The sequence below is a fragment of the Hipposideros armiger genome, unplaced genomic scaffold, assembly GCF_001890085.2.
Source record: "Hipposideros armiger isolate ML-2016 unplaced genomic scaffold, ASM189008v1 scaffold_37, whole genome shotgun sequence".
In the NCBI taxonomy this organism is placed as follows: Eukaryota; Metazoa; Chordata; class Mammalia; order Chiroptera; family Hipposideridae; genus Hipposideros; species Hipposideros armiger.
The window spans coordinates 1,932,847-1,959,409 of NW_017731387.1; the positions used below are offsets into that span (position 1 = coordinate 1,932,847).

Below are 26,563 nucleotides of genomic sequence, written 5' to 3' on the forward strand. Positions count from 1 at the left end.
AAAAAAAAAAAAAAAGAAAACTCCAGCTTTATCTTGGATCTTCCCATTCTCATGTTGCTCATGTCGCAAGTCCTGCTTATTGGTGGCTGGGAGGACACTCCCTGTTCATGACCCTCTCTCCACCTTGACCCTTCTTATCGCCAAGCCTTCTAACGCGAGTACCAGTGACAGCTACCACGTGGCCGTTTTCACTATGGCTGTCAGTTTGTGCAAAACGAACAAACCCCTCGTGAGTGAATGGGAAGCTGTGGGTGCATCAGTTCATCTTTTTCCTCTTCAAGCGTGAGAACATACAAATGATAACAGATTAATAGTGGCAGTGTAGCTAGTATGTGACTGATATTATGTTAGGAGATTTACAATAATTTTGAATAATAACACTGTCAAAATTTAAAAACTGAGACAACACCGGCTCAGATTTTGCCACACAGCTACAAGGTGCTAAGCCAAGATCCAAAACCTTGATGTTCTGACTCCAAAGGGCAGGCTCTTCCCGAAATATCTGAGGAAGAAGGTTTAAGATCAATAACTGATAGACATTTATATGTTTACTGATTGGAACTCTAAACTCTAAAACAAAATTATAAAATCACCCTGTCAATATCCTACCAATCCATTAGGCTCCAGCCTCAATTACCTTCGTTCTATCTTTTAAATACATTCATCACTGCCCCCTTTGTCATATTAACTTCTTTGCTTGCTTTTCCCTGCTCCTCCTCTTCTCCCACTACGAGACCAGCTCCCTCAGGTCAAGGGCTTTGTCCATCTTGTCAGCATACAGATCAATGTCTGGTGGAAACTATGGAGTCAGAAACGTTTGCTGCATGATAGAAACTGAGAAACAAGCGTAAGGAGGGGGAAAGGCAGGAAAAAAGATTTGTTCAAGTAATTCCCTCGGTTTTTCAGTTGCAATATGGGAGAATTGCAACGCACAGAGAGACATTATTTTTCAGTGTGTGTGTATGCGTGCTGTGCATGTGCCACACTTCAGTAAGGCACGCACATTTAAATAGCGTTTTGTCAGGGCCTTCTGTTGAGGGGCCCTAAATAGTGGCACGCAGGGCTTGATTTGAGAAATCCAGTAACGCTTCCCAACGGAAAAAAAATGTATGTGGTATGGTCGTAGCAATTGAAATGGTTTTACTTGCATTGAAATATTGTCATTACTTTTTATTGATTCTTCTTTAGAAATTTAATTTACCAGGAAGAAAACTTCAGGTGATTTCTATATTATTGCTATAATATATTAACGACTCAAAATGTACTGTCACTATCGGCCCATTTCAGACTCATTAGTTTAAAATGTATAACAACTTGACAGTATTTTATATTAATAGAAAAGATACTCTTCTCAATTTGAAGATGATTAAACAGAGGCAACAGAAACCTAAAATAAATTACTCAGTAGCCATTTCAGCATGAATGATATAAAAGTCCAATTTCCCTGATTATCATGCAATGTCCCCAGGCTACAAGCTAACAGCTTACTTTGCTGTTAATACAGCAATGAGTATAAATACAACCCATCAGAACAAAACCAAGGAATTAGAAAAATCTCACAGTTTTTTATACATAGTAGTGTTAGATACATTGCAGTCACTGATATACATGAATACATAAGCTCCTTGACGTTCATATATTATTTTTACCTATAAAGTTGTGTTGTAAATATTAATTCTATTACTTTTCTGTATCAAATTTGGGTCTTAATTTCAGATAGCTCCCCACTTCAAGGTATTAAATGGTAGCTCTATGTCCATACCATCTTGATTTGTACAGTTTGGGGGGACAGATATTAAAAAATGGAGTATGTACTGTACATTTTTCTATTGCCATCTTAAAAAAACAAGGGTAAAAGAGAAAAATAGAAATACTAATACTAATGATAGGATATTGAGCATTCATACTTCGGGAATGAGGAAAGGGAGGAAGTCGATAAACATGGCTAAAAGCAGCAACTTAGTGAAACTTCCTAAAGTTAGTCTTCAGGAAAAGAACAAAATTATAGAAAATGAGATGTAACATTGCAGCAAGAGCTAGATCACTGCAGAGGTTGATATCTCAGAGGTGCTATATTACTAGAGATTTACATTTTTTCAGCTATTTGAAATTAGACTACTTTATTTGGCATGTACATCTGTTGTTTGAAAGTAGTGAGTCAGCATGTATCTCTTTCAATGTACATGTTACTGGTGGGGTACAACAGTTGTATCCTACCTTTCACAAACACACACACACACACACACACACACACACACAATCTTCGTAAATCCTTTGCTGCTCTTCCATCACGTAGGCTCTGAATTCCAGGAATGGATATAGTTTGGCCTAAAATTTACCCTTGTAACCCTCACACGTGGACCCATCACCCATCAGCCAAGTCATCCAACTACCTGAAAAAAATTTCTTTGATGATCAAGTATACACGGTCTGAATCTGCATTTAATCTTGCATTTAAATCCTGACACTGACATTTATTAGCTGCTAGACCTTGGGCCATTTACTCACTAGACTTTGGGTTTCCCATCTACAAAGTGGAATAATTACAATATTTATGTTGTGATGATCAAATATATTAATATAGCTAAATATTTTAGAACGGTGTTCACCACATAGTTTGCCATTCTCATTACATGTGTTTTCCAAAATGTAGGCATCCACATTTTTAGAAGCCCTTTTCTTAATATAAACATGCCTTTGCTGTTTAGCAACTAATGAATTTAATTATGCTTTTCGAATTTCACACAACTGGTTGAACAGCTTTAATTACCTTTTAAGAGGTAAACTAAAGAATGTACCCTCAGAGTAATTGAAACAAACAAATGGACTAAAGTTAAAAAGAAAAAAGAAATCTGGCTGCTCGGTGATTCTTCTGAGCTCCCATGGAGAGAATAAACATGGATAATCAGAAAAATATTTTAAGTCTTCTCCAGGTGGAAGCCAGATCATGTAGGCATTTAAAATGGAAACAAATATCTTGAATTATATCCACATACAAAGCAGAAGAAGCGATGCAGCATATTGAGTTCAGACCCAAGATGAGCGTGCTTTATAGACCCAAATGAGCAATGCAATTCTTACACTGGGTCCATGCAGCCTCTACGGTTGCAGAAAATAAGGATATGGCGAAAAGCAATCTGGAAATGTCAGGGCCAAATCAATAATTAAGAAGAAACTTCCCCACCTCCTCCTCAAATATCAATATGAAACATATTGAAATACTACTGATTAGGATGCAGAAATATATAACATTTAAGTATATGAGGACTATCATTTTTGACAAGGCACTCACCCAGATTTAGGACACACAAGTAAGAAGCAACTCTAATTTGTCCTTTGCACTTCTGTTTTTTTTTTTTTTTTCTTAATGCCTACAAGCCTACAAGCTCACTTGGATTTAAGCCCTGGGAAAATCATCAAGTTGCACAGTGTAGTACAGAAAAGCTGAATGCCATTAGATGTTAACGACCTGACAGCTAAAAGTGAGTTTTTCCACTCATTTCCAGAATCATTAATAGGCTATGTTCCTAGGTGTTAACTACCAAATTCTCTAAGGCCATGGTTTCTCTATGACTTATCTGTTTTGCTCAGGCAACCTTTCGCAAATAATTTATCTACAGTTTAATTACACTAGAACATGGGTCACATGGGACCAAGGTTGTAAATCAAGCGGTTTTGTTTTTTAATTTCCCACCAATTGTTCCTGCTTTCTCGTTTTTTGTGTTTTTTTTTACTGCTAAAATCTCTTGCTCCTTGATAAACCCAATCACAGATGATGTAGTCATTCCAAGCTCCTAGGTGGGGCTCTGTGGCTAAGGAAGCACAAACTAGAAGCTAGGTCATCTGGGCTAAAGTCATGTGAGAGCTAAGGAGAAGGAAAGGATCAAATAGGAGAGAAAATACAGATGCCCAAATCAGAACTCAATAGTCACAGAGGAATCCATTTTGGAGTTACTGCAAAAGCTGAATTGGACTTAGAAAGAAGAACCAAGTCAACAAGTCAATTCATAAGTGAACTATGGATGCTTGGGGGAAGAGTCTCGGTACTAGACATAGCTAGATAGAGAAAGAGGGATTGTGGGAAGAGGGACATCAAAGAACGTTAAGTTGAATAGGACATGTTGGCAGACCGCTATTTCTCAGAAAAGGAGATTTGGGCATTAGTAAATGCTGATGGTCAAAATGTCTGGGTGTATCACTCAGGATGTTTTTGATTACTAGTAACAGAAGGCCTGATCTATATGCCATAAAAAGTTAAAGAAATGTAGTATGTCACATATGCAAAAATTCAAAGGTAGAGCAGCTTGACACGGTGATCTAATGAGGCCACAAAGGACTCAGTTCCTCTGTGTTTAATTGTCCTGCCTTCTACCGCCCTCCCTGTGATTTCAAGATGGTTGCCGAGACTCTGGGCAGGCTCATTGGCTTCCAACAGGAACAAGGGAGCATCTCTGAATGTAAGATTCTCAGCAGAGCTTGGAGCTACTAGAGGAAATATCCGGATCCTTTGGTTTTCCAATCTGCACCTAAAGAGTAAGGCCACTGAGCTAGTCCAGTCTTATGGGTTGGTCTTTCCTCCAAAGCTTTGGAAAACAAAACAGAAGAGCCTTCAGATTCTCTGCACATACTTAAAGTAGAAATGCAAAGCCTTTTCTGAGATCGTTGTGTCATTAGATCTTGACATAGGATGTCAAGTTAATTATATTGGACATGACTTTCGGCTGACCAACAGCCGGTTCCTGTATATAAAAGTCATACGCCTTTTGTTTGATCATGGTGGGGCCCCACCATCCATGGGCATATGATCCAAGCTGGGTCAAGCGGTATGCACAGTGGGAAAGACGAATGTTTCATGTATGGATACTGGGAGCGAGACAGTCTCTTTCTGCTGGGGTTCCTAACTATGAGCTCTGTGTGTCCTTTTTGTGAATAACTTGGAAGTGACCAGCATTTTGCAGCAAAAACACTATTTCTTAAGCTTCTGGAGCTGCCTTTGACTAAAGCAAGAACCCCTCCTGGAATACCCATGTGTAGGGAGCAGTAAGCTCGCTATTTGCTTAAGATGGCGTGAACTGAATTTCTATCCCTTCTACCTAAAAAAATCCCTCACTAACATATATATTTATGTCACATACAGCAATCTCCTCAGTAGTGCTATGAATAATTACAAGTCTTTCTTGGCCTAATACCAGAATCATTTCCTCATAAACACTAAGTAGTATAATAATTTTACATTTTGTTTCTCAGCCGAGTCCAACTGTTGTTTGGATGCTAATTTCCAAATCATTGCCATGGACTACAATTCCATATTTGGGTCCCAAATTTTCTATTCTGTAGTAATTACACACCCATCACAAAGCATCAGAACACCTGATCCCACAGAAAAATGTAAAATTTTGCAATTATCACAGGCTTTAAAAGACAAGCCTTAGAAAATTTTTTTACTGACCAAGTTTTACCCAATTTCAGTGAATTAAGCATTTATCTCTTCTGTAAATTTATTCATTTTCCTCCATAATGCCAATTGAAACAACAGCCAAATATAAAAAGTAGAGACTGTCATATCTTCAATGGGACTAAGAGAGAGTCATGGCCCAAATCACAAGCTCCAAAAAGAAATTTTGAAAAAATTATGGGGACGCAAATGGCAGAAGGAGATAAGAGTGAGTTCAAAATCCTAGAGGTTCTTTAAGTAGTGCAGAGTTCCCTCACCGCGTATCAGAGATGCCTTCCATGGAATAGGTGGATGCCATTACAGGGGTTCTAAAGCAAGACAGATGCGTGAGGGAAGGCTGAATAAGCTACACAGGCACGTCGTCTTTCCAGAAAGCAGACAAGGAGGGAGTGCATACACCATCACCACCTCAGTGACAGTCATTCAAAGCCAGGTGAATATAAATTCATCACTGCGAACTATTCATAGACAGCTGGCACATAGGGCTTTGCTGTGGAAACTCTGAAGATGGTGCTCACCAAGCATCTAATAATTGAATCCCAAAAATGGATAAAGAATTCTATGAAGATAATGTTGTATTTCTTAAGCCAGGGTAGGTTCAGTTCACAGTAATTCCTCACATAGGTTATAGTAATCGTGTGTCTGTATTAAATGTTGAATAAAAGAATAGGAAAGAATGGAAAAAAGCTATCTTCATATATGAGTTTGAAAAAGGGTTGTTGAACAGTATAAAACTGTTAAATAAGTTACCTCAAACTACAGTGCATAATCACTACAAACCCACAAAACACTACTAAAATGCAAAAAAAAAAAAAAATTGCGCAACACTGCGAAGGATTTGGAGAACTAGAGCGCCCATCTTTTGCTGATAGGAAGGGGTTGGCATAACTACTTCAGATAACTCTTTGGCAGAATCTGCTATATCTGAACACACAGACCTTACAATCCAACAATTCCATTCCTAGATGTATAGTTTAAAAGTGTATATTCATGTGCAACCAAAAGACATGTGACATGTATAAAAATGCCCATAGCAACACTATTTATAATGGTCAAACAAACACCCCCAATGTCCATTAGCAGTTAAATGGATAAATAAATTGTGTTTCGTCACCTGACAGAATAGGATGCAGCAGTGGGAAAAACCACAGCGATCAGTGAATCCCCCAGATATAAAGCTGAGTGAGAGAGGACACAAAATAGTAGAGAGTGTGTGATACCAGGTGTATAGTGTCCAAAACCACTCTGGTTTTCGAAGTCAGGATAGTGACGAGGGACTTTGATAGGTTGGTAATATACTGTTTCATGATCTCGGTCCTGGTTTCATGGGTCCTATAGGTTATGATTCATGCTGACTTGTTTGTAATCCTTCAGTAAAATGGTTTTCCCCAAAGATCTTGCTAAATAGACTTGTAATCCGTAGCCTAAGGTAAAGAAAATAATGTGTTGTTGAATGTACGGCAGTGAATCAAGATTCAAACGTCCTTTCCACAGGCCCAGTCATCGATAACTGCAGGTATGGAAATTTAGTCTGTTTTCAAATGTAATTTAAATATGATTGTTAAAAATACACATGCCTCCTTTCATTTGACATTATACTATCTGTAAACAAATGCTTTTATTAACAAAAAATATATAAGCTTCATGTTACCTCCCCTTTTTCTTTGTGTCTATGAGAAATTTTATTTACCAAAGAACTTCTTTGTTGCCTCTGTTTTAAGAAATAGGCAAAACTGAGCTGTTTGAGGTCAGGGTAATGGCTATTCCTTGGGGAAGGAACAACTGAAATGAAACCTCAGGGACTTCTGAGACTGCTGGCATAGTACAGTGTTTATTATCCATACACTACTCACGCTGGCGTATTCACATTTATAAAATTAACTCTCTTCAGATACATGATTTGCACATTTTCTGTATCTATGTTATAATTCAATAACTGTTTGTATTTTTTAAAATAACTGAAAAACAAGCTCAGAGAAATGAGATTAGTGAAGGATATAAAGGCTATTGAAATTTTCTGTATCCCTGTGCAATATTATGACTTACCCAAGTAGCCTATCTTATTTTGTCAATTAAAAGGTAAAAAAAAAAAATCAGATTTAAATTGGTTAAAAAAATTAAAAAGCATCCTATAGTATACAGGGGGTAAAAATCTCGCAGAAGAGAAAAATCATGAATAACATTAGATTATTGTATATCATCATATGTTAAAAATGAGTGAAATAATATTCATGAAAACCTCATGAAAAAGAAGCATGACTGAAGACTTTCTATTCACTCAAGTTGCCATTTTAGTATAAAAGAAATAAATTCATGAATATGCAATAAATCAAGGAATACAGTCCAAGAGCCTGTCTAAAAATTTGATTATGAAATGAAAGGGAAAAAAGGTGAATCAAAATTAAGAGCTCCCTAACAAAGGCGCCACAGTTGGAAAGCACTGGTGATAAATAAATAAATAAATAAATCCACTTAGATGTAAAACTAAAATTTGAAGGAAATGGAAAAATTAGTTATAAAATGGAATGTGAATGTCAGAACCATCGAATAAAGGTTGTGCCTAAGAAAATTAGGAAGTAACGAAAGGAGGACGCTGGAGGCACCCAGTAGGACCATCTTCACAGTTTTGATGTGAAGCGCATGCGTGGAACCTGCTTTGGACCACGAAGAGAGAGTTGAAATGTATAATAATCTCTAGGCAGAAACTGTAAGAAATTGGATTGGATTTGCCAGATTTCTTTCCCTGTGTCTGCTAGGTGCTGTCACTCTATGGGGGTATGTCACCAACCGGAGTCCCAGACGCGTCTGACTCACAGGGTGGCTCTTCCTGGGAGGTGCCCGAGCTGTAACCTGCTTTCCCAGGATCTCACCTTCTCAAAGGCTCCGGCTCCCAGGCCCACACGTGCCCCCTCCACCAGGCGATATAAGGGATGGACCGTTGTGCCAGGTGGGGAATCAAAGTCCTCCACGCCCCAAACCCCTGCAGAGGCCGCACCTCCTTTATATTCTTGCCGGCGGACAGGCTGTGTCTTATCAAACACATCTTCTGGGACAACAAGCGTCTTACCCCAGCGAACTGCTCCCCAGACCTCACTTGGGTGCCTGGGTTTTTTAATTTACTGCGGGCCCAGCGCCCGCCGTCTCCCTCACAGATGTGCCTGCAGGGACCCACGGCAGAGGCAGCCGTTCACATGTCAACGCGGATCACCGTGTCCTCGGCCCATCTTCCTGACGTGGAGAAGGACAGGCCTCCGGCGGGCATCTGCTGACATGTGCGGGCTGTGCAGGGAGCCCTGGGGGAGCGCCTGCAACGCCCACCAGTGTCCCTCCCACGTGAAGGCAAATTGATCTTCATTATCAGAAACCTGTATTTTCAGTCTTTATCATGAATTTCCTAGAAGATGAAGCACTTTTGCAGGAACAGTGACATTAATAACATACTACTTATCTAAAATAATCTCACAAAAGCTTAAATTCATTTCCTCTTTGACAAGGCTTCCCATGTAATTTAACATATCAAAGAAGCCTAATTAGTTTACTATCTCTAGTAAGAAGAGGGAGTACATCTTTTGAGATGTTTCAGGGGCCTTCTGGAAAATCCCAAAGTTAGATCAAGGTCGACAAGACTTCCTTTAGAATTTGATTTTGGAGACGTTTGTAAAAAGAAAATAGCGAAAGGTAAAAAAAACTTGATTCAATAGGATCATAGGTCGCTGTGAAGCAATACTTAGTTATTTATTTAACCAAAGTGACAATTAAAGAAAGCAAAGGCAAATACAGGGAATTCTATAGTTGGGGGGGTAGAAAAGAGAGCTCTTTTAATGGAGAAGAATCCATTTTCTTAAACAATCAAAGACCTGATAAAGGCCTCAGGAAGCACAGGAAATATTTCCATAAAACACAGAATCTTTGTTTTGTAGATAGATTACGGAAAAGGTAAAGATAAACCTTTCATGGCCTTATCAAGAACAGACCAACTGTCCAAGAAAACTCCGCCGTTTTAGCAGAGGAAAGAAAATTCAGTTTCAGTTTTGCATAAATACATTAATATTAAGACTAATTTTTTTCTCTCAGATAATTAAATAGAACATTTTTTTTTTACCGAGTAATTTTGACAATGCCCTCTGGAGGTAGAAAAACATCACATATACAGGATGCATATCCACAGACGTATGTACAGACAGACAGACACAACGGAAACCCCATAATTGCATTCCAGAACTTTAGCCATGAATCCAGGAACCACTCACACAGCCAAAGCTTTTGACTGACGTGTGTGGAAAAGGCTTTTAAGATTTGTATTTGCCCTTGACAAAGAATCTTATGTGGGCTGTGGACCGGATTTGGGACAGGGCACTTCTTAGCGTCTGTATTTTCAAAAGCCTCTTTCTCCCCACCCCCCCTTTTTTTTTTCTTCAGTCTCTGTAGGCAAATCTCTCTGCGTTGTTTGCATTTCAAAGAGATGATAAGATTTACAACTTCAAGGAACAAAGAAAGGAAGCAAGTTTTCTCCCAGGAGTTTTGGGGCACATTTCTGTTATCAGAAGTCTAGGGTGGTTGCTATTTGTTTTCCTTTATATTAGGGGTGGGACTGCATGGGGCCTGCTATCCATCTCATTGTCAATCACCACAATGCCCTCCCCTTTGCTGTCCTCACTTTCCCAGGGATTCTTAGCAACCTGCTCAAGCTTTGTCCCCGGAGCTCAGACCCTAATCCTTGGCAGTTTGTGCCCCTTTAGCTTTGCAAAATGTCATGCGAAGCTCTCCCACTGAACTTGTCATCCTGCCTTCCTGACTTGTCTGCCAGCCAGAAGCCGGCAGAGCCATGGACAAATGTTCTTCCTTCTCAAACCTCAGCTCTTCCAGCTTTCTAATTGAGCGTCAGCCTCTAGTTGGGTGTCAATGTCCAGCCAAACTGCCCGTGGTGGAGGCCAGCACTGCAACAGCCATGCGTTTGTCTTGGCTGTGAAGCATGACACAATTCCTCAAACAAGCATGTTAAAGCAGCTGATGCTTGCGGGGCACCCTGCACTCATGCGGTGGTCCACAGCATCTAACATACGGGCCATCCCTCCCCACACGGAGGTCAGTGGCCAACTCAGAATTTCCCCTGCGGACGCCTCTTTCCCAAAACCCATTTCTTCTGTCCCCTGCCTGGTTTGCCAGCTGTTGGTTTGCAAACTGGCCCCTGTGCACAGAGGGCAGATAGAGACTAAAAAAAGAGGCAGAACGCCCCAGATTGGTAGGTGGCAGTTCTAATAAGTAAGGGAACTTACTTCCAAGGATGGTTTTGGCGTTTGCAAGTCGAGTAGATCTCCACATCCACCTGCCAAACCTTAAAAGTTGATAGAAGGCCCTAACTGGGTTCCGTCAAGTCTTCTGACAGCGTCCAGATGGTCTCAACAACATACTGTTCTCTCAAAGCTGCGTCCTTCAAAACGGCTCCCACTGTGGGAACGGTGGGCAGAGCCCACTTCCAAGGATAGAAGAGGGGCCTCTGCTCGCCCGGGTCCAGCTCACCGCTCCAACAGTCACATCTTCCTGATCACCCCCTTCCATAGCAGCAACCAAGTCATTTTTTTTTTTTTAAGATTTTTATTGGGGGAATTGGGGGAATGGGAACAGTGCTGGGGAATTGGGGGAAGGGGAACAGACAAGTTGCTGTCGTCTTGTTCTTCAATCTAGTTGTTGAGGACGTTGCTTCACTGGCCCAAGTTGGCACCATCATTGCGCTCTTCTCTGGCGAGGCAGATCAGTCGCCGGCTTCTGGACGGCCGCTCACTGCGGCTGCTGGCCGCTCACGCTGGCTGCTGGCCGCTCACGCTGGCTGCTGGCTACATACGTAGCCCATGGCAACCCACTGCCACAGGGACTGCAGCCTACGCCGTCGCCGGCGACTCATGGCAGCCCAGCTCCAGGTTGAGCTGTTGTTCAGCATCTTAGCTGTAGAGGGCAGTGTTACTGGCCCTCATATGTGGGATCCGAACCGGGGCCCTCTGGCATCCCAAGCGAGTTCTTAACCATCGCGCCACTCGGCCGGCCCAACCAAGTCATTTTTGATATGACATAAGTAGAATCCTACATCTAACCTACTAAAACCTGCATGTACCCAGGCTGATTTTTACAGATGTTTTATTCCTTTTGACTGTTGAATACATGTCAAAATTTAACAAGTGTGAATTCTCAAGTATCATTTCATATTTGAATTTCCTTTAAATGATGACACACAAGCTGACCCCATTGGTTATATTAACTGGGTTCTTTACCATTTATTTTCAACTCTCCGCACACTATAGACAAGACTTAATTTTTTTCTCTCAGAAATAAAAATTTCTATCTGATACGTTGCATTTCATAATCGATTAGATATTTTTAGAAGGGTTAACTTACCAAAAGAGATCCTAAACTGCAGCATAGTATTGTTACACAAACTATTGCATTGTGTCCCCATGAGTCCTCATGAGAGATTGGAAAATGACCAATTCTAAGAGTTTTCTTTGCTCAGAGCAAAAATTGGTAACAGTGTTTGGGAACAATACACAGCTGGAGTCAGAAAGGTGCTGACCCTAGTGTTCACATGTCCAGCTGTGGAACCGGACAGCCTGGGCTCTAACCTAAACTTAAGTCACTTAAGTCACTTGAATAAAAGTAGAATGATCGTAGTATCCTGTAAGGTGTAGGAGGGAACTGAAGCAGATAATATATTTAATACAGCACCTGACACATAAAACATAATCATTAATCAGCAATTATTGCTAGATCCATAGAGCTTGGAAAGTTGGAAGTGCTTTCAGTCAGAGCCAAACAAGTGACTTTGCTCAAAGATCCTTCGTATAGCCCAGAAATGTGCAGTTGTGTTGTGTGCTGCACCCTGGTTGAATGTCTGGGAACCTGGGCAATTGGACATGAGCAAAGGTGGCTGGCATGGAAGGGACAACCAATTTTCTCTGGAGGCTGAAAGGTTTTCTGAATGTCCTCCAACAGGACTGAGGAGGTTGCCAAGGAGATGGCAGTTTTTTGTTTTTCTCTTCTTCCTCTAAGAGGGCGAATGATTCAGAGAGCTTGCAATCTAGTTTTAGAGAAGCACCTAATAAAATAAGTGCAATAAATAGGAACGTGTGCTTTCATTTCCTCCCAAATAGAACAAAAGAAAATGCAGAGCCTACGATCTTTACTTCTATGCAAATTATTAACTTAGATGGTGCTAGCAGTGTCCGCTGGGGAAGAAGTAAAGGTACGAGCCCTCTACGAAGTGGGAAAGGGAACTTTAGAATGCTTAGGGCTCCTCCATGTAAGGAAGCAGATATTCTAAAATAAATCAGAAAGATGGCTTTTACCTTTGGCCATGCTTGTATAGGGTAGCTTGTACATTGGTTTTCATGTTATCGAGGAGGAAAGATAACTATTGCCTATGTTCTATCTTGATCAGAAGTAGAAGTCAGGAACTGGATTTTTTTTCAATCTAATTGGCTTAAATTTAAATATAAATAGTATTAAATTATTTGTGGATACCATTATAAATAATGGTTCGGAAGCCATAGCTACCAATGACATATCGCAAAACAATAACAAAAGATGCTATGCATTGTGTAGTTTCAGGAATGTCAAAGGTACAAAGCACTGTCCCTTTAATATGTCCTTAGGGCTACACAGGGGGACTTAGGTGCTGTAGATTTCATACTATAGACTGACCTTGGTGGTTACCTGTCGCTTTCAATATGGTACTGTAATCAGGAAAGATCCAGATTTGCTGGACGTGACATAATTTCAAAGGACCTCCCTAAAAAAGACCACAAACAGAACAAAAATTAGGTTTGAAAGTAAATATTTACCTAAAATTAGGAATAAAAAAAAAGAAAAATTAGAAATGAATATAATATCAATAAATCACAAAGTTAAAAAAATGACAAATACCACAGACATTATGAAAACTAGAAACTTAACATAATATGTATATTAATTATCATACCTTTAATTTTTTACAGTTTTGGCTGAACACTCTTTGTATTATCCCTTCATATGACACAATTTTCTAATATTTCCTAAACAGAGAAAGTAGAAAAATAATTCAGTCTTTTCTTTAGCATGTTTGATTTAAATCTGTTACTTATTATTGAAATATTAGAGCAGTCCTTTCAAGTTCATAACTCATGATTTATACTGTCCTATAAATTTTCAGGGTCGTTGTCACATTTTGGAAAACATCTGTCAGCTTTTCCTGATATGAACTATTATGATTTCAGGCATTGAAGGAGTTCTTGTGCTCTGACTAATACGAAATACTCTGAATTGAGGTCATGTAAACTGGTTTGCTCTCAATGTCATTACTGTAGGGACCAAGTGTTATGGTGTCATCACTGATGTGAATATACCATGCACGGCAGGAGCAAACGTCCGTTCTTACTAGGCACCAATGAGAATTGAGTCATCCACTTAAACTTCACAAGTTTCCATACTTTCCAAAGCTTGCTTCTCCATACTTTCTAAAGCTTGCTTCTCCTTCATTACCCATATACTTCTGGGACCAGGCACTACGGAGCATGCCCACATGTGTGTGCTGTCTTCAGCCCTGCATCATTGTGTCATGGTGCCAATCGTTTTGGCACGGGTGATGGGAGGATTCCAAGAAGCCATTCTGACACTTAGATAGTCATCAGTTACCAAATGAATACAGTTGAGACTGCAGAATAGACCTGACTGATCTGAAACTAAATACATTCTACCCTTGACTTTTTGCTTGAGTCCTCCAAATGCCTGTGACTGCCTCATGTCTACTACTAGCTTGGTGGAAAGAAGATGAAAGGGAAGTCAGAGCAGGAAAAAACAGTACTGTACTTTCTGGCAATTAAGACATCTTTTCAATTTTTACAAAAATAGATGACCCTGAAAAAACATCAGTAGGGTTGCCTTCAGGTCCTTGATGGCATCTTTTCAAATGAGAAGCCCTGAGACTAAACGTTATTAGGCTGAGAGGAAATCCAGCTCTGACTCCATTTGTCAGATTTTCCTTTTTCTTCTCATTGGCGCTTCCATTCGTTGTTGACTATGAGTTCCTTCCGTAATCTGTTTGTTTCATTCTTATTTCATCCATTCTTCTAAATCCTTTTCTCTCCATCCATTCTAACACAACCGCCAAAGCAATGTTACTCAAATACTAAATTTCCTACATTCCTTTTCCTTGATTAGATCTATCAAAGAGTACTTATTGCCTATAAAATAATTTTCAATTTTTTAAAAATCTGGAATTCAAACCTTGCCTCATTCAAAGCCTTTCTTACTTCCTCCACAGCTTCGCTGTGCAAAACCACTGCTGCAGTGTTAGTATTCTCATTCATTCTAGAACACTCTCTACACTTTCCTATACCTCAGAGTCATTGCTCAGGGGTACTTTTCCCTTAATGTACAATTTAATAATGAAATATTCATAAAACCATCCCAAAGGAAGCCTTTGGAGGAGGTAATGTCACCTTTCTCCATTGTGCTACAGATTGGTCATACCAGTGATTAGTTACGTGGTGTAGATATTACTGACTTCTAATTTTAAAATTGTGAAATGCTGACTTTTTTTAAAACTTCACATCATAACCTAGTCCAAACTAGAATCTACTCCGATGCCCATTCACTGGCACACAGATAAATAAAATGTGGCATAGTCAAATAATGGAATATTATACAGCTATAAAAACTAATCATCTGTAACTACACACAATGGTGTGGTTGAATGACCTAAACACAATTTTTAGCGAAAGGATCTAAACAAAAAAGAATGAATATGTTATTCAATTTACATAAAGTCCCCAAACTGTCAAGTCTATGCCACGTTCTTTGAGATCAGAATGGAGGTCACCCTAGGGGTAGTAGGGTGAGGGGTACAGATTGGCTGAAAGTAGGGGGTTTCCTGAGCGAGTGCTGTTGGGTTTCTTGACCTTGGTGCTGGGTGCGTGGCGGTCTTCATCTTATCAACATTCAGCCAACCATTTGTTGACATTCCCTCTATGCATATCCTGTTTGAATACAAAGTTTTTTTTTTTCAAAAACCGGCATTTCAGTTTCTTGATTTTTTAATTGTTCAGCCCATTTATGCCTCGTGAGAGTGGACCTGTTGCTTCACACACATTTATAACAAGTCTTTAGAAGGCTAGTTTCATGACTGCAGGAGAAGCAGGCCTCCCCGAATCAGCCAGCGCAGTGCTCATGGCCAAGTTCACCTACATTGTCCGGGGCTGGATTGTGAAAGCATTGCCTAACCTCCAGTTCCATAATGGGTTTTAAAAGAGCTTCTATTATTTTATCTCCTGAGATTTCCACACAATAGACCCGAATGGGGTTTGAGTAATGAAAGGGTTTAGGAATCCAGAAAACATCACCAGTCACTGCTCTGCACATTCCAGGAACCGGGACAGGTTCCAGGGAGAACTTGCCTGGGGTTTATAAAAAAACGAAGCGAGAGCAGGTCACAGTGTTAACACTCAGGGGGTGGGGGTGGGGGAGAACGCAGTGAGAGCCCGTGCAAACGCTGGCGCTGCTGGGACTTGTGGGTGATTTTTTTCTTGCACTTTATAAACGTTTCTGATGGGCGGGGCATTTAGTTGTCTCTTCATTTCCCAAGCTGTGTTTCAACTTCCTTCTGGAGCAAGTCTTTTGTTGCACTAATCACAGTTTTTCACAGAGCAGAGCCTGACAGTGTGTGAGCAGTGTCAGTTAGTAAATGTACACCTGACTGATCCCCCAAAATGCGATTTCCAGCGAAGGTTCTGGGACTTATGTTATGGACTGTTTGTGTGGCACAAGGTAAGAGGAAAAAGAAAGTTTTTTTTTTTCCCTTGTAACTGTGTTATCAAACATTTGCTAATATGCTTTTCATTGTGGTAATAAAAATCTGGTATAGAAAATGTGATTTAATCACTGCCCGGTACCTTATTGCTTGAGTGACTTTTGACATTGTGAAGTTTAAAACATGTGAGCAGCTTATTTGAATGTCATTTCTGATTACTGGTCATAATTTTATTTGAGGTGGAAGTCCAGAAAATGTCTTAATAAATATTTTTGAAAACTATAATAGGCATAGTCACATCCCTTGTAATTGTCATAAAATATAATGTACTTTTTTTGCTTAGCATTTTCAACAAAATGCTTTAGGGGAAAGTATTAAGAAGTATGTGAACATGTAAAGAACTAGAACATAAATTAGATGATAAAAGCCTTGCAATTATATAATGATTAGATGTATTTTAGATCTAGATGTTAACTGTTCTTAAAGAAATATTCATTTATTATTTAGAACTGATATTTCCATGGCCTTAAAAGTTTTGTAGATGAGCATTACTTGTATCATTAGATTGAAAATATTATATAAACTTGAAAAAAACAGTTGAACGTGCAATCTTTTAACACCTGAATTGTTCAAGAGGGTGTTTTTCCCTGTGGGTATATAAAAGATATATTCTAGAAAAGCAGCCTTTAGGTATAGTGAATATGAGTGTAGGAACTTTTTCCTGATATCAGTAAGACAGTTGCTGGATTCATAATTATATTTAATTCTACCACTATTTCCCGATAGATGAATAAGTTTCTCCTTGGAGGAAATTTGCTTTCCTAGTTTATGATAAGTAGTTATGTGATGGTTGATTGACATTTTTAAACCAAGTGAATTACATAGCACTCATAGTCTCAAAACTTTTCTCTCAGTAAACAAATTTTGAGTGAAATTCTTATGCGTGTCAGCCTCTAAGCATTGAGGAATATTAGCAAATAACACAAAACCTCTGTCTCTGAGGATTTTTCCGTCTTGAAAATAAAGGCAGGTATCTTTTTTTTTCCAGTTATATCCTTTAGTAATGTATTTGCATTTATTCAGATGTGTTTAATATTTTTGGAAAGCTAGAACCTTTTGTTAGTTATATATTCTAATATACTAGTGCTTGATTTTTAGCTTGTAAACCTTATTTTCAGCCACTTCTTAAGCAAGGTATACCATAATTTCCCTGCACATATGAATGTTACAGGTAGTATTTAAAAGTGAAATACTATTTATTGCCAAAGAGCATCAGAACAATGTCAATGTTACTAGTCATAGCAAACACCTTTTTCTTTACATAATTGTCTTTTGTTTAATAGGAATACTTTTTGTGTTTCACTGTGTAAATATTGTTTGCTGAGGTTTTGTGTAGACACCGTTTGTCATGGTAAGAAGATTTGTTTTATCTCTAGCTCATGTTTAAAACTCAAGAATCATGCCAATTTTCATTAAACCATTTTAGTGATTACAACGTGGAATTTGAAACATTATTAAAATTGGGTACTACAAAGTATAAGTGATAAAAATTAAATAAAAGGGGTTTAAACTCCTTGCTTATGTAATTTATTCCAGGGAACTTCACTTGTGTTTTATAATTCATCCAGGTATGTTTAAATGTGATCGTTTCTGCCAGTGAATTGAGCTCTATATACCAGGGGTGCCCAAAAAATGTATACACATTTTAAGAGATTTTCTTATCTATGCTCAAGTAGTAGTTCGTCATAATCAGAAGTGTCTGGATGCTGATGGAAACCACCTTGAGCACCTCTTGTAATTGCACAAGTCAAATGTGACTTGTATTCATCTTTTGTTATCGGAATATATTATTACAATTCATAGTTTTTTCCTTTCTTAAAATGTGTGTACAGTTTTTTGCCACCCTCTGTATATTACAGTGAGAATGACTTCACTACTTTTTAACAGGTAAAGTACAACTTTAAAAGTAACAGGTTAGCCTCATGATTTTCACAAATGCATACCTAATACCCAAGCTAGTGGAGGAAAATGACATGAATTTTCCATGGATGGAGAATGGCTGTTTACCAAATGATCCTGAAACTAAATTGGTTTACTGCAAATTATTACAAGTTTTGATAACTTTTCTGCAACAGTTTTAGTAGGGGAAGTGATCGAAATAGATGACAAGGAAGGTAAGAACCAGACTGCGCAATCCTGGAAGATGAGGTTTTGCCAGGCAGGCCTGCTGGATGAAGGGTTCCACTGAGAGCTGTAGGGGAGGTGGGGAAAACACCCACGAGAGGGAACCCTGTGCCCAAGCAAGCCTTGTTGTTTCAAGTTTAGACATATCCTGGAAATGCATATGCTCCTCTTTTGCCCTCATAAAATGTTAAAGTAGACCTGAATGGTTTACGTATTGCCAAAAGTATCCTTAGCTAGAAGTAAGTTCCCAAATATAACTCGAAGCCCAGGTTAGTAAAGATTCTTCATTTTGGCTTTGGTTGCAATGGCTGGAGCCAAAGTCTAAGTTGATCCATTTTTATTTGCTCAATCCCTGGTTGATTCTGCAGCGTTTGTCACTTTCCTACTTCCCAGCTGTGCCTCCTCCTCCCCACCCCACACACCCTCCCCCACCTGCCTGGCCTGTGATATTCAGCCAACTAGCCTATCCTGCGTTCGCTCAACTAATGTGCCCTTTACCCATTTCTTAACAACTGCAACTGGTCTCAGAAAATCGTGCATAAAAAGGGCATGATATAATGGGGGGTGGGGGTGTTCCATTTCAGCTTAAAACAAAAAGGAAATGGTATAAAAATGGCTCAGAGAAAATAATGGAACAGGGAAAAAAATCACAAAAATAATAAAAGGAAAGGGGAATAAAAGATTCAACAGAGCACTTTTGTTTGGACATTTTAAGAGAGAGAGACAAGCTTCTCATAAACCTTGTTAACTAGAAATAGATAGAAACGTGATTATAGAAATGTTGCTTCAAAGGCTTCCAAAAGTTATTTTGAGCTAAAAGAAAAAGATTTCTGACTTTTAGAAGTCTAGCATCAATTCAAACTTAGGACACGTGGACAAGATGGCCAATAGAATCACAGATGTTAGAGTTTCTTGGGTTGGTGCAACAGATCTTTGAATGCCCTGAACATTCGTTCCTATCTCCTCTTTCATCATTTGTATTTGTTACCAGTATTATGCACTTTCACAGGTTGGCCATAACCTGCAGAGATAATGGAAAGGCTCAGAGGCGGTTTCATATTCATTCATTCATTCATTGGTTCATTCAATGATCATTTTTTTTTAATTTACGGCTAGGTATCAGGAACTATTGATTAGCACTTTCCAAAAGGAGTCACTTTGTGGGGACGATGAAAGGAATGATTACTACATTTTATTAACATATTGCATTTTATCACGTAAAGCATTATGCTGAAGAGAAACAAAGAGACTCTAGGATCATTTAGAGAAGGCAAGAAACCCAAATCAGATTGAGAGGATGTAGAGGGATAGGTTGAGGAACTGGCTTGTAAGAGGGGCAATGAAGACAGAGAAACATGTCAGGGTTACAGTGGCACCTTGGGTAGGGTTTTGAAGGCTGAGAAGGAGTTAACCAGACGAGGATGACGAGGACAGTCAAGGCTGAGCATACATCAAGTGTGTATATAAAGGACTTTGAGTAATTCTGTGAAATTGGAGGACTGGGTTTACCTCCCATCTTTCTAATTCTTCCATCAATTGAACTTCCCCAAGCACGACAGGTATAATTGGGTAGAGGGTACGTGTTTCTTCCCTTTCTCTTTTCATACTTATCCCCAAGGTTGTCATGATAATTATTCCGATGCAAAATCATTCCTGCTGCAGAATATTCAGGGTGTTCATGTTAATGTTGCCTTGTCCGTAACTAAGTTCCTTTTTGCCAAGCCTTACAAAAACTTATTCCATGTATACTAACAACTTATTTTAAGAAGATGACATTTTGGCATAAACGATAATTGGCATTAGGTATAGGTTTCAAATACTACACATTTCAAGAAACCTGATTTCAGTAGCATTTTCAAGCTGTATCCTGGTAGTAACTCACTTCACTCGTAATTATGATGTCCTTGCTATTTTGCCCAATTTCTAGTAGCTATCACCTATTCCCCCATTTACTTCTTACAATCTTGGAATTATCTTATGTTCCTTTTCACTATTAAAATTTTTAAAAGAAATTGTATAATCATCTTTTTAAATTTTAAAAATATACTTTTATTTTTTCACATGTTAAGTACAGCATAATTTCTGCTTTTTCTATAGTGTATTTTTTGAAAACTTCATTGCCACTGATATTTTCTTTACATATATATACATATATATACCCTTTTCTTCATTACATATTATATATATACATATTTATATACATATGAATGTATAACTTTCCAAATTACCTTTAATTATTCTCATGTTATTTGTAAGATAATATGAATATCTTATTTTTAAAAGCTCATTGAATCATATCATTTGTATGCATAGATAAGAGTTATGCATGTATACCAAGAAAAAGATAGGAAAGAAATTTAACATAAAATACCTATTTTTGCTATTTCAGTTTTGCCTATTTGATTTATTTTTTTCTAAGTTGATTTTTAGTTTTGCTTTATATTATAATATCTACTAAGTTTAGAATGAGGTTATTTAAAAAGCAGTATTCTGTGTTCTTTTTTTTCTCCAAAATAATTTTAGAAAAATAGAGCAATTGAACAAAAAGACTAACTTTAGTCTACCCAAGCAAACTGGTGCAAATTTGATTAAGGCTTTCTCAAATATATAATTTTATCATAATTTGATTTATTTCACTTGATTAAGAATACTTTTCAAACAACAGTTTATAGATATATTGACATCGAAAACAAATAATTAGCTCTGTGTTTGTGTTGATAATACCCCCTTAATATTTGAAAATGGAAAAATGAAGTAAATAATGATTATTAAAATATAAGTATACAGTATTTATTTTTAACTTTGATCCAAATTTTATAACTTTGTCCCTCAAATTCAAGTAAAATGAATCCTTTTCCAGTCCAGTAGCCAAATCCATCTGTGCTCCTTCTTTATGGACTGAATAATTATGGACTGAAAAACTGGAAAGCTAGACCAAGTGCATAAAAAGTTCACCCAGGTAATATTTTTCAACAGAAAAAAATTAATTGGCATTTAAATGACTATGTAAACACATCAGATGAAGTATTAATTGTTTAAACCCAAGTAAATACTTAGACATAAGAAAGCTTAGTTTACTTATTAACTTAGAACTTGAGAAATACGATGGCTGATAAAAAGTAATAAAAGCTTTAAGATAAATCCTACCTCAGAAAAAAATGTTTCCTTGCTTTTGAAAATATTTTTACGCTACCTAGTTAATAAACCCTCTGCCCTATTTCTTCAAGAACTATCAATTTAATTCAAGCGAATGCTGTTGGTGGACATACCTGCAATCAGTCTGACACCTTGGGCTAAAATAACTTTCTGTCTAATTAGAAACTTTTGAGAATGTGGTTTAACTGAGCTCGAACAGTTAGTTACTTGTCAATTCAAGCAAATAAAAGTCGTGTTGTAAGTTATGCTTAATCACTGTTTAAATACATTATAGTGGATCACCCCTGTAGACTTTTTGTTATGACATGAGTTGATGATACTCTATATAGTAAAGATTAGAGCAAAAGTGAACAGGAAGTCATCTTGGAGTTATAAGATTTGGGTATTAATGAAAATCTCTCCACTGCAAAAAATAAACAGGACAAAACCAGTCCATATTCTCAGGGAGCTTCCATGTTGATGGAAGGATAGATGAAACCCTAGGAAACATAAACATAATTATGAACCGTGAGCCATGCTGTGAGAGTAGGGGCTGAGGGAGAATAACAGAGGCAGGGCGGGTGATGGGGAGATGGGGTGTGGAGACGTCAGCGGGACTCATCTTGGAAACTAGAGAGATAAGTGGATTATTTTGGGGACATAATATTTGAGTAGAGACTGAAAGATGAAACGAAGCCAACCATCTAGTCTGTAGTAAAAATGTGTCAGAATCAAAGTGACCCCTGATGATCTTCAGAGCTAAGATTCCTGGGCAGTGGAAAGATGGAAAAACGGAGTAGCGGTGATAACATCTTTTTCTCACAGCCAAGAGATGCCATTGAAAGTTCATGGAAGAAGCATGAACTTGTAAGTGGAGTGTATTTGAAGTAAAAAGAGTGATCAGTATGAGAACTCTGGATATATAGTAAGCATATATACACAGGGTAAATATTGTGAGAAGCTTGTATGAAGATTATGTGAAAGATATGTATTTTGTCTTTTACATTTGGTTGTTAAAACCAATGAACTAAATTTGAAAAATCAAGAATTAGAAGTGTCAATGTATTATCTGGAAAAATCTCAACAATCAAAAGGAAAACTGTTTGCCTCTGGCTGGCAAATGGGCTGAATTTTTTGTGGCTGGATTCTCTTTTGATAGATCACTGCGTTAATAAAAATAATTTAAATTGAATAAATTAATTAAGAAAAATTATATTGCTTTTTCCGTGCCTTAGCTTAATAACAGAATAGGAACTAAGTTTATCAAACTGTTAGCTTATATTAGTGGAAAATAGTTCTCTACTCACAATATTGACATCTACATTTGAAATTTAACTAACTTATTTTCCTATTAACATGACCGCCATGAAGTAGTCTGAACTTCAAAAGTGAAAAACATACAGTAACCTGTAATTAAACAAAAAATTGTTCATGGTGAAAACAAACATGAACTTACATTTAAAAAAGCAAAAAAACAAAACACGCTTGGGAGTTGGGAGGAGTGGGCTGTTTGTGTTGTTTCATGGCAGGGTATTACCACCATCTAGTGGAGAAAACGTATATTTACTTAAATTATAAAAATAAAAAATGTAACGTGGAATCATTTATAACAAAGTTACCTAACATAAATGTGCGAAAAACTTGCAAAAACTTCAGAGGAAAATGAGTGCATGTGAAAGCCCATAAAAGTATTATTTTACTACATAAAATGTAGTTTCACATGGAGCTTTCCGTTCTATGAAATGCTGTAAAACGTCTTTTGGGCTTTTTTGTTTTTTATTTTAAGATTTTTATTGGGGAATTGGGAGAGGGGAACAAACAAGTTGCTGTCCTTTTGTTCTTCCGTCTAGTTGTGGAGGACGTCGCTTCACTGGCCCATGTTGGTATTATCATTGTGCTCTTCCCGGGTGAGGCAGATCGGTCGCTGGCCTCTGGACAGCTGCTCACGCTGGCTGCTGACCACTCACAGTAGCTCACAGAAGCCCACTGCAGCCCCACTGCAGCCTGCACCGTCGCCTGTGCCTCACGGCAGCCCAGCTCCAGGTTGAGCTGTTGTTCACCATCTTAGCTGTAGAGGGCGCAGCATTACTGGCCCTCATGTGGGAACCGACCCGGGGCCCTGCTGCTCAGAGCTGGAGTCCCAAGCCAGCTCCTAACCAACGCGCCACTCGGCCGGCCCTGTAAAACATTTTAATAATGGGTATGTTCCATGATGGGAGCTGGCTCAGTTGATTATTTTCCTTCCTTGCCTTTTAAAAAGAAATTCCAGGATAGAATATTAAACCATTATTATAAAACCAAGTAAGAAAAGGAGTTTATCATTGAAAACAATAGCAATAAATATGGATGGTGGTAAGTATGTATCTTTGAATTTGCTGTTTTAAAAAGTAACGTGTAGGGCCGGCCGAGTGGCTCAGTTGGTTAAGAGTTCACTCAAGAGTGCGAGCTCTGAGCATCAGCGGTTCGAGTCCCGGCCCGAGCTGAGCAACTGCTGGGATGGCTCAGCTAAAAAAAAAAAAAAGTAATGTGTTGGGGGTTTGCTAATGTAATCATTCTAACATCAAGGGTAGTTATATCTAAATTAAGCAGTAGGCAGTATTAAAAATATTAGCAATTATTATCAGTAGTCATGAGCTTCACTGTTAATTGCTTGCATTCTCTTTATATGTCATTTAGTTGATTTTTTTTTTTTACAAAATCAGAACTGTGCTGTACACGCAGATTCTATTACCTCAATATCTTTGTTTTGAAATATATGAGTGAATAAACTACAAATGTACCATATTACAAACAATTATAATTACCTTGTCCAGAAGTGGGACATTTCCAGCATCCCAGAAAATGCCTGTGGGTTTCTTCTAGATTAATACCCCTACCTTCCTTCTAGAAGAAAACATTATCTCAAATATTTATGGTAATTACATTTTTTTCTCTTCTTTAATAGTTTCACAGCCTGTGTACTCATTCCATGTATATATATATATATATATATATATATATATATATATATATTCTTGAATTTTATTTAGATGCAATAACCCTGTAATAGTTGATGTGCCTTTGTGTCTTTATCCTTCATGTGATTTTTTTTCACGTCATATGGCAGCATTGGTGTATTATTCCATTGCATGGATAGACCAAATTTTTATCCGTTCAACTATTGATGGACGTTGGAGTTGTTGCCATTTTGACTATTAAAAAATCATAAATGATATCATACATGGAATCTTGTTCACATGTGCATAAGTTACTGTAGGATATATTCTGTGAGTAATAAACAATGTATATCTTCAACTGCACCGTGGGTTGCTAAATGTTTTTCTGTTATGGTGACTCCAGATTTCCCCCTCACCAGCAGTTCCTGGTGCTCCACATTCTTCCCAAGTGGTGGGATTTTTATAGACTTCTTAAGTTTTTACCAATGTCATGTTATTGTATTCATGGTATATGATGGTTTTCATTTTCATTTTCAGTGTGAGAAATTTTTCGTAAGTTTATGAATCACTTAGCTTTTTTCTCTTTGATGAAATACCTGTTCAAGTCCTTTACCCATTTTCTTCTCCTCCTTCTCCCCTTTCGCCTCCTTTTTTTTTTTACTAGCCTTGTAAGGTTTTAATGGCTAGGCTATTTCTCCTTGTATGCTTTGTAAAAAGAGCAGGTGACTCCAACTAATTCTACAACTGCAGGTTGGAGGGGTTTTTTTTATACATCTTGAGGTTTTGAAAATCTCCTTGAGTCAGTTCTGTTATCATTTTGTTTTCTAAGAATTTGTCTGTTTCATCAGGATTTTCAATGTATTGCCAAATCACTGTTACAAGTTCTGTTAAAATCTTTATGATGTTTGCAAGATTGCTAGCGGTATCCTTTTTTCATCCCAGATCATGAGTATTTGTGGCTTCTCCCTTTTTTCGTATCTGGATCACTTTTGCCAGAATTTTATCAATATTATTTATCTTATCGAAAAAATGATTGCTCTGTTTCATAATGTTGTGTCTTCTTTGAAATGTTTTCATATAATTTTGTATCATCTTACCATGCTTTATTTTCCTAAAGCAAATTTATGTACTAGTAATGCATATCCTGCATCTCTTTGGTTACTTGTTAAATGACTAACTTCCTTTTTAGGGCAGATCTTTGCCGCTTTTATTTGTTGTTTTTTCTTCAGAACTTAGATTAGTACCCAATAAATATTTCCCAAATTAATGAATGAGTAGTAGAAAGCAATGCAGAAGTTAAAATAATAAAGTATAAGTATTTCTCTGAAAAGTTATTGTTTCAAATTTATGCAGATTCAACTTATGTAAGCTAATATATATATATAATATATATTAATATATATGTAATATATATATTATATTATATACGTGTGTGTGTGTGTGTGTGTGTGTGTGTGTGTGTGTGTGTGTATACACTCACACATATATAAAGAAATCCATTTGGCTGGACCTGGAACCATTAGGTATTTTTAAAAGCAAAAATAACCTAAACATACTGTATATTTAAATAGTTACTTTAAGCACTTATTTTGTTTTTATTGTTTGTAGATTGTCAAGAACCTCCTCCAAGAAAACAGACAGAAATTCTGTCAGGCTCCTGGCAGGAACAGAGCTACCCAGAGGGCACTCAGGCCACATATAAGTGCCGACCTGGATATCGAACTTTCGGCAATATCCTCATGCAGTGCCGAAGAGGGGAGTGGGTGGCGCTCAACCCAACAAAGATATGTCGCAGTAAGCAATTCATACATTGGTGAAATTTATGAAAACTTTTCATTGTGAAAATACTGAATGTTGGCTATTGTGGCAGTCCTTGGCTGAATTATGTCACTATGGTCATTTAAATATGAAACGCAACTGCATTACTATTCTTTTTATTGTATTTATTTATTTATTATTGAGGAATTGGGAAAGAGGAACACTGTTGGGGAATTGGGGGAGGGGAACAGCCAAGCTGTTGTCCTTCAATCTTAGTTGTGGAGGGTGCAGCTAGCTCAGCTCCAAGTCCAGTCGCCCCCC

At 37.9% G+C, this 26,563-nt stretch overlaps 1 protein-coding gene across 9 annotated transcripts in view; it reads left to right on the top strand.

Moving 5' to 3' along the window:
• Positions 1 to 15,994: 15,994 nt before the first annotated feature.
• Positions 15,995 to 26,563, top strand: part of CFH (complement factor H) — a 100,619-nt gene continuing 90,050 nt past the window's right edge. For 2 of the 9 annotated variants that reach the window (XM_019638013.1, XM_019638019.1), the window contains exons 1-2: positions 16,005 to 16,246; positions 26,093 to 26,278. In XM_019638013.1, the coding sequence (XP_019493558.1) occupies positions 16,189 to 16,246; positions 26,093 to 26,278 (244 nt within the window). In that variant the 5' untranslated portion in view covers positions 16,005 to 16,188. Of the gene's footprint in view, positions 16,247 to 26,092; positions 26,279 to 26,563 lie in introns of all 9 variants that reach the window. The other 7 variants (XM_019638020.1, XM_019638015.1, XM_019638014.1 and 4 more) reach the window with 7 other exon arrangements.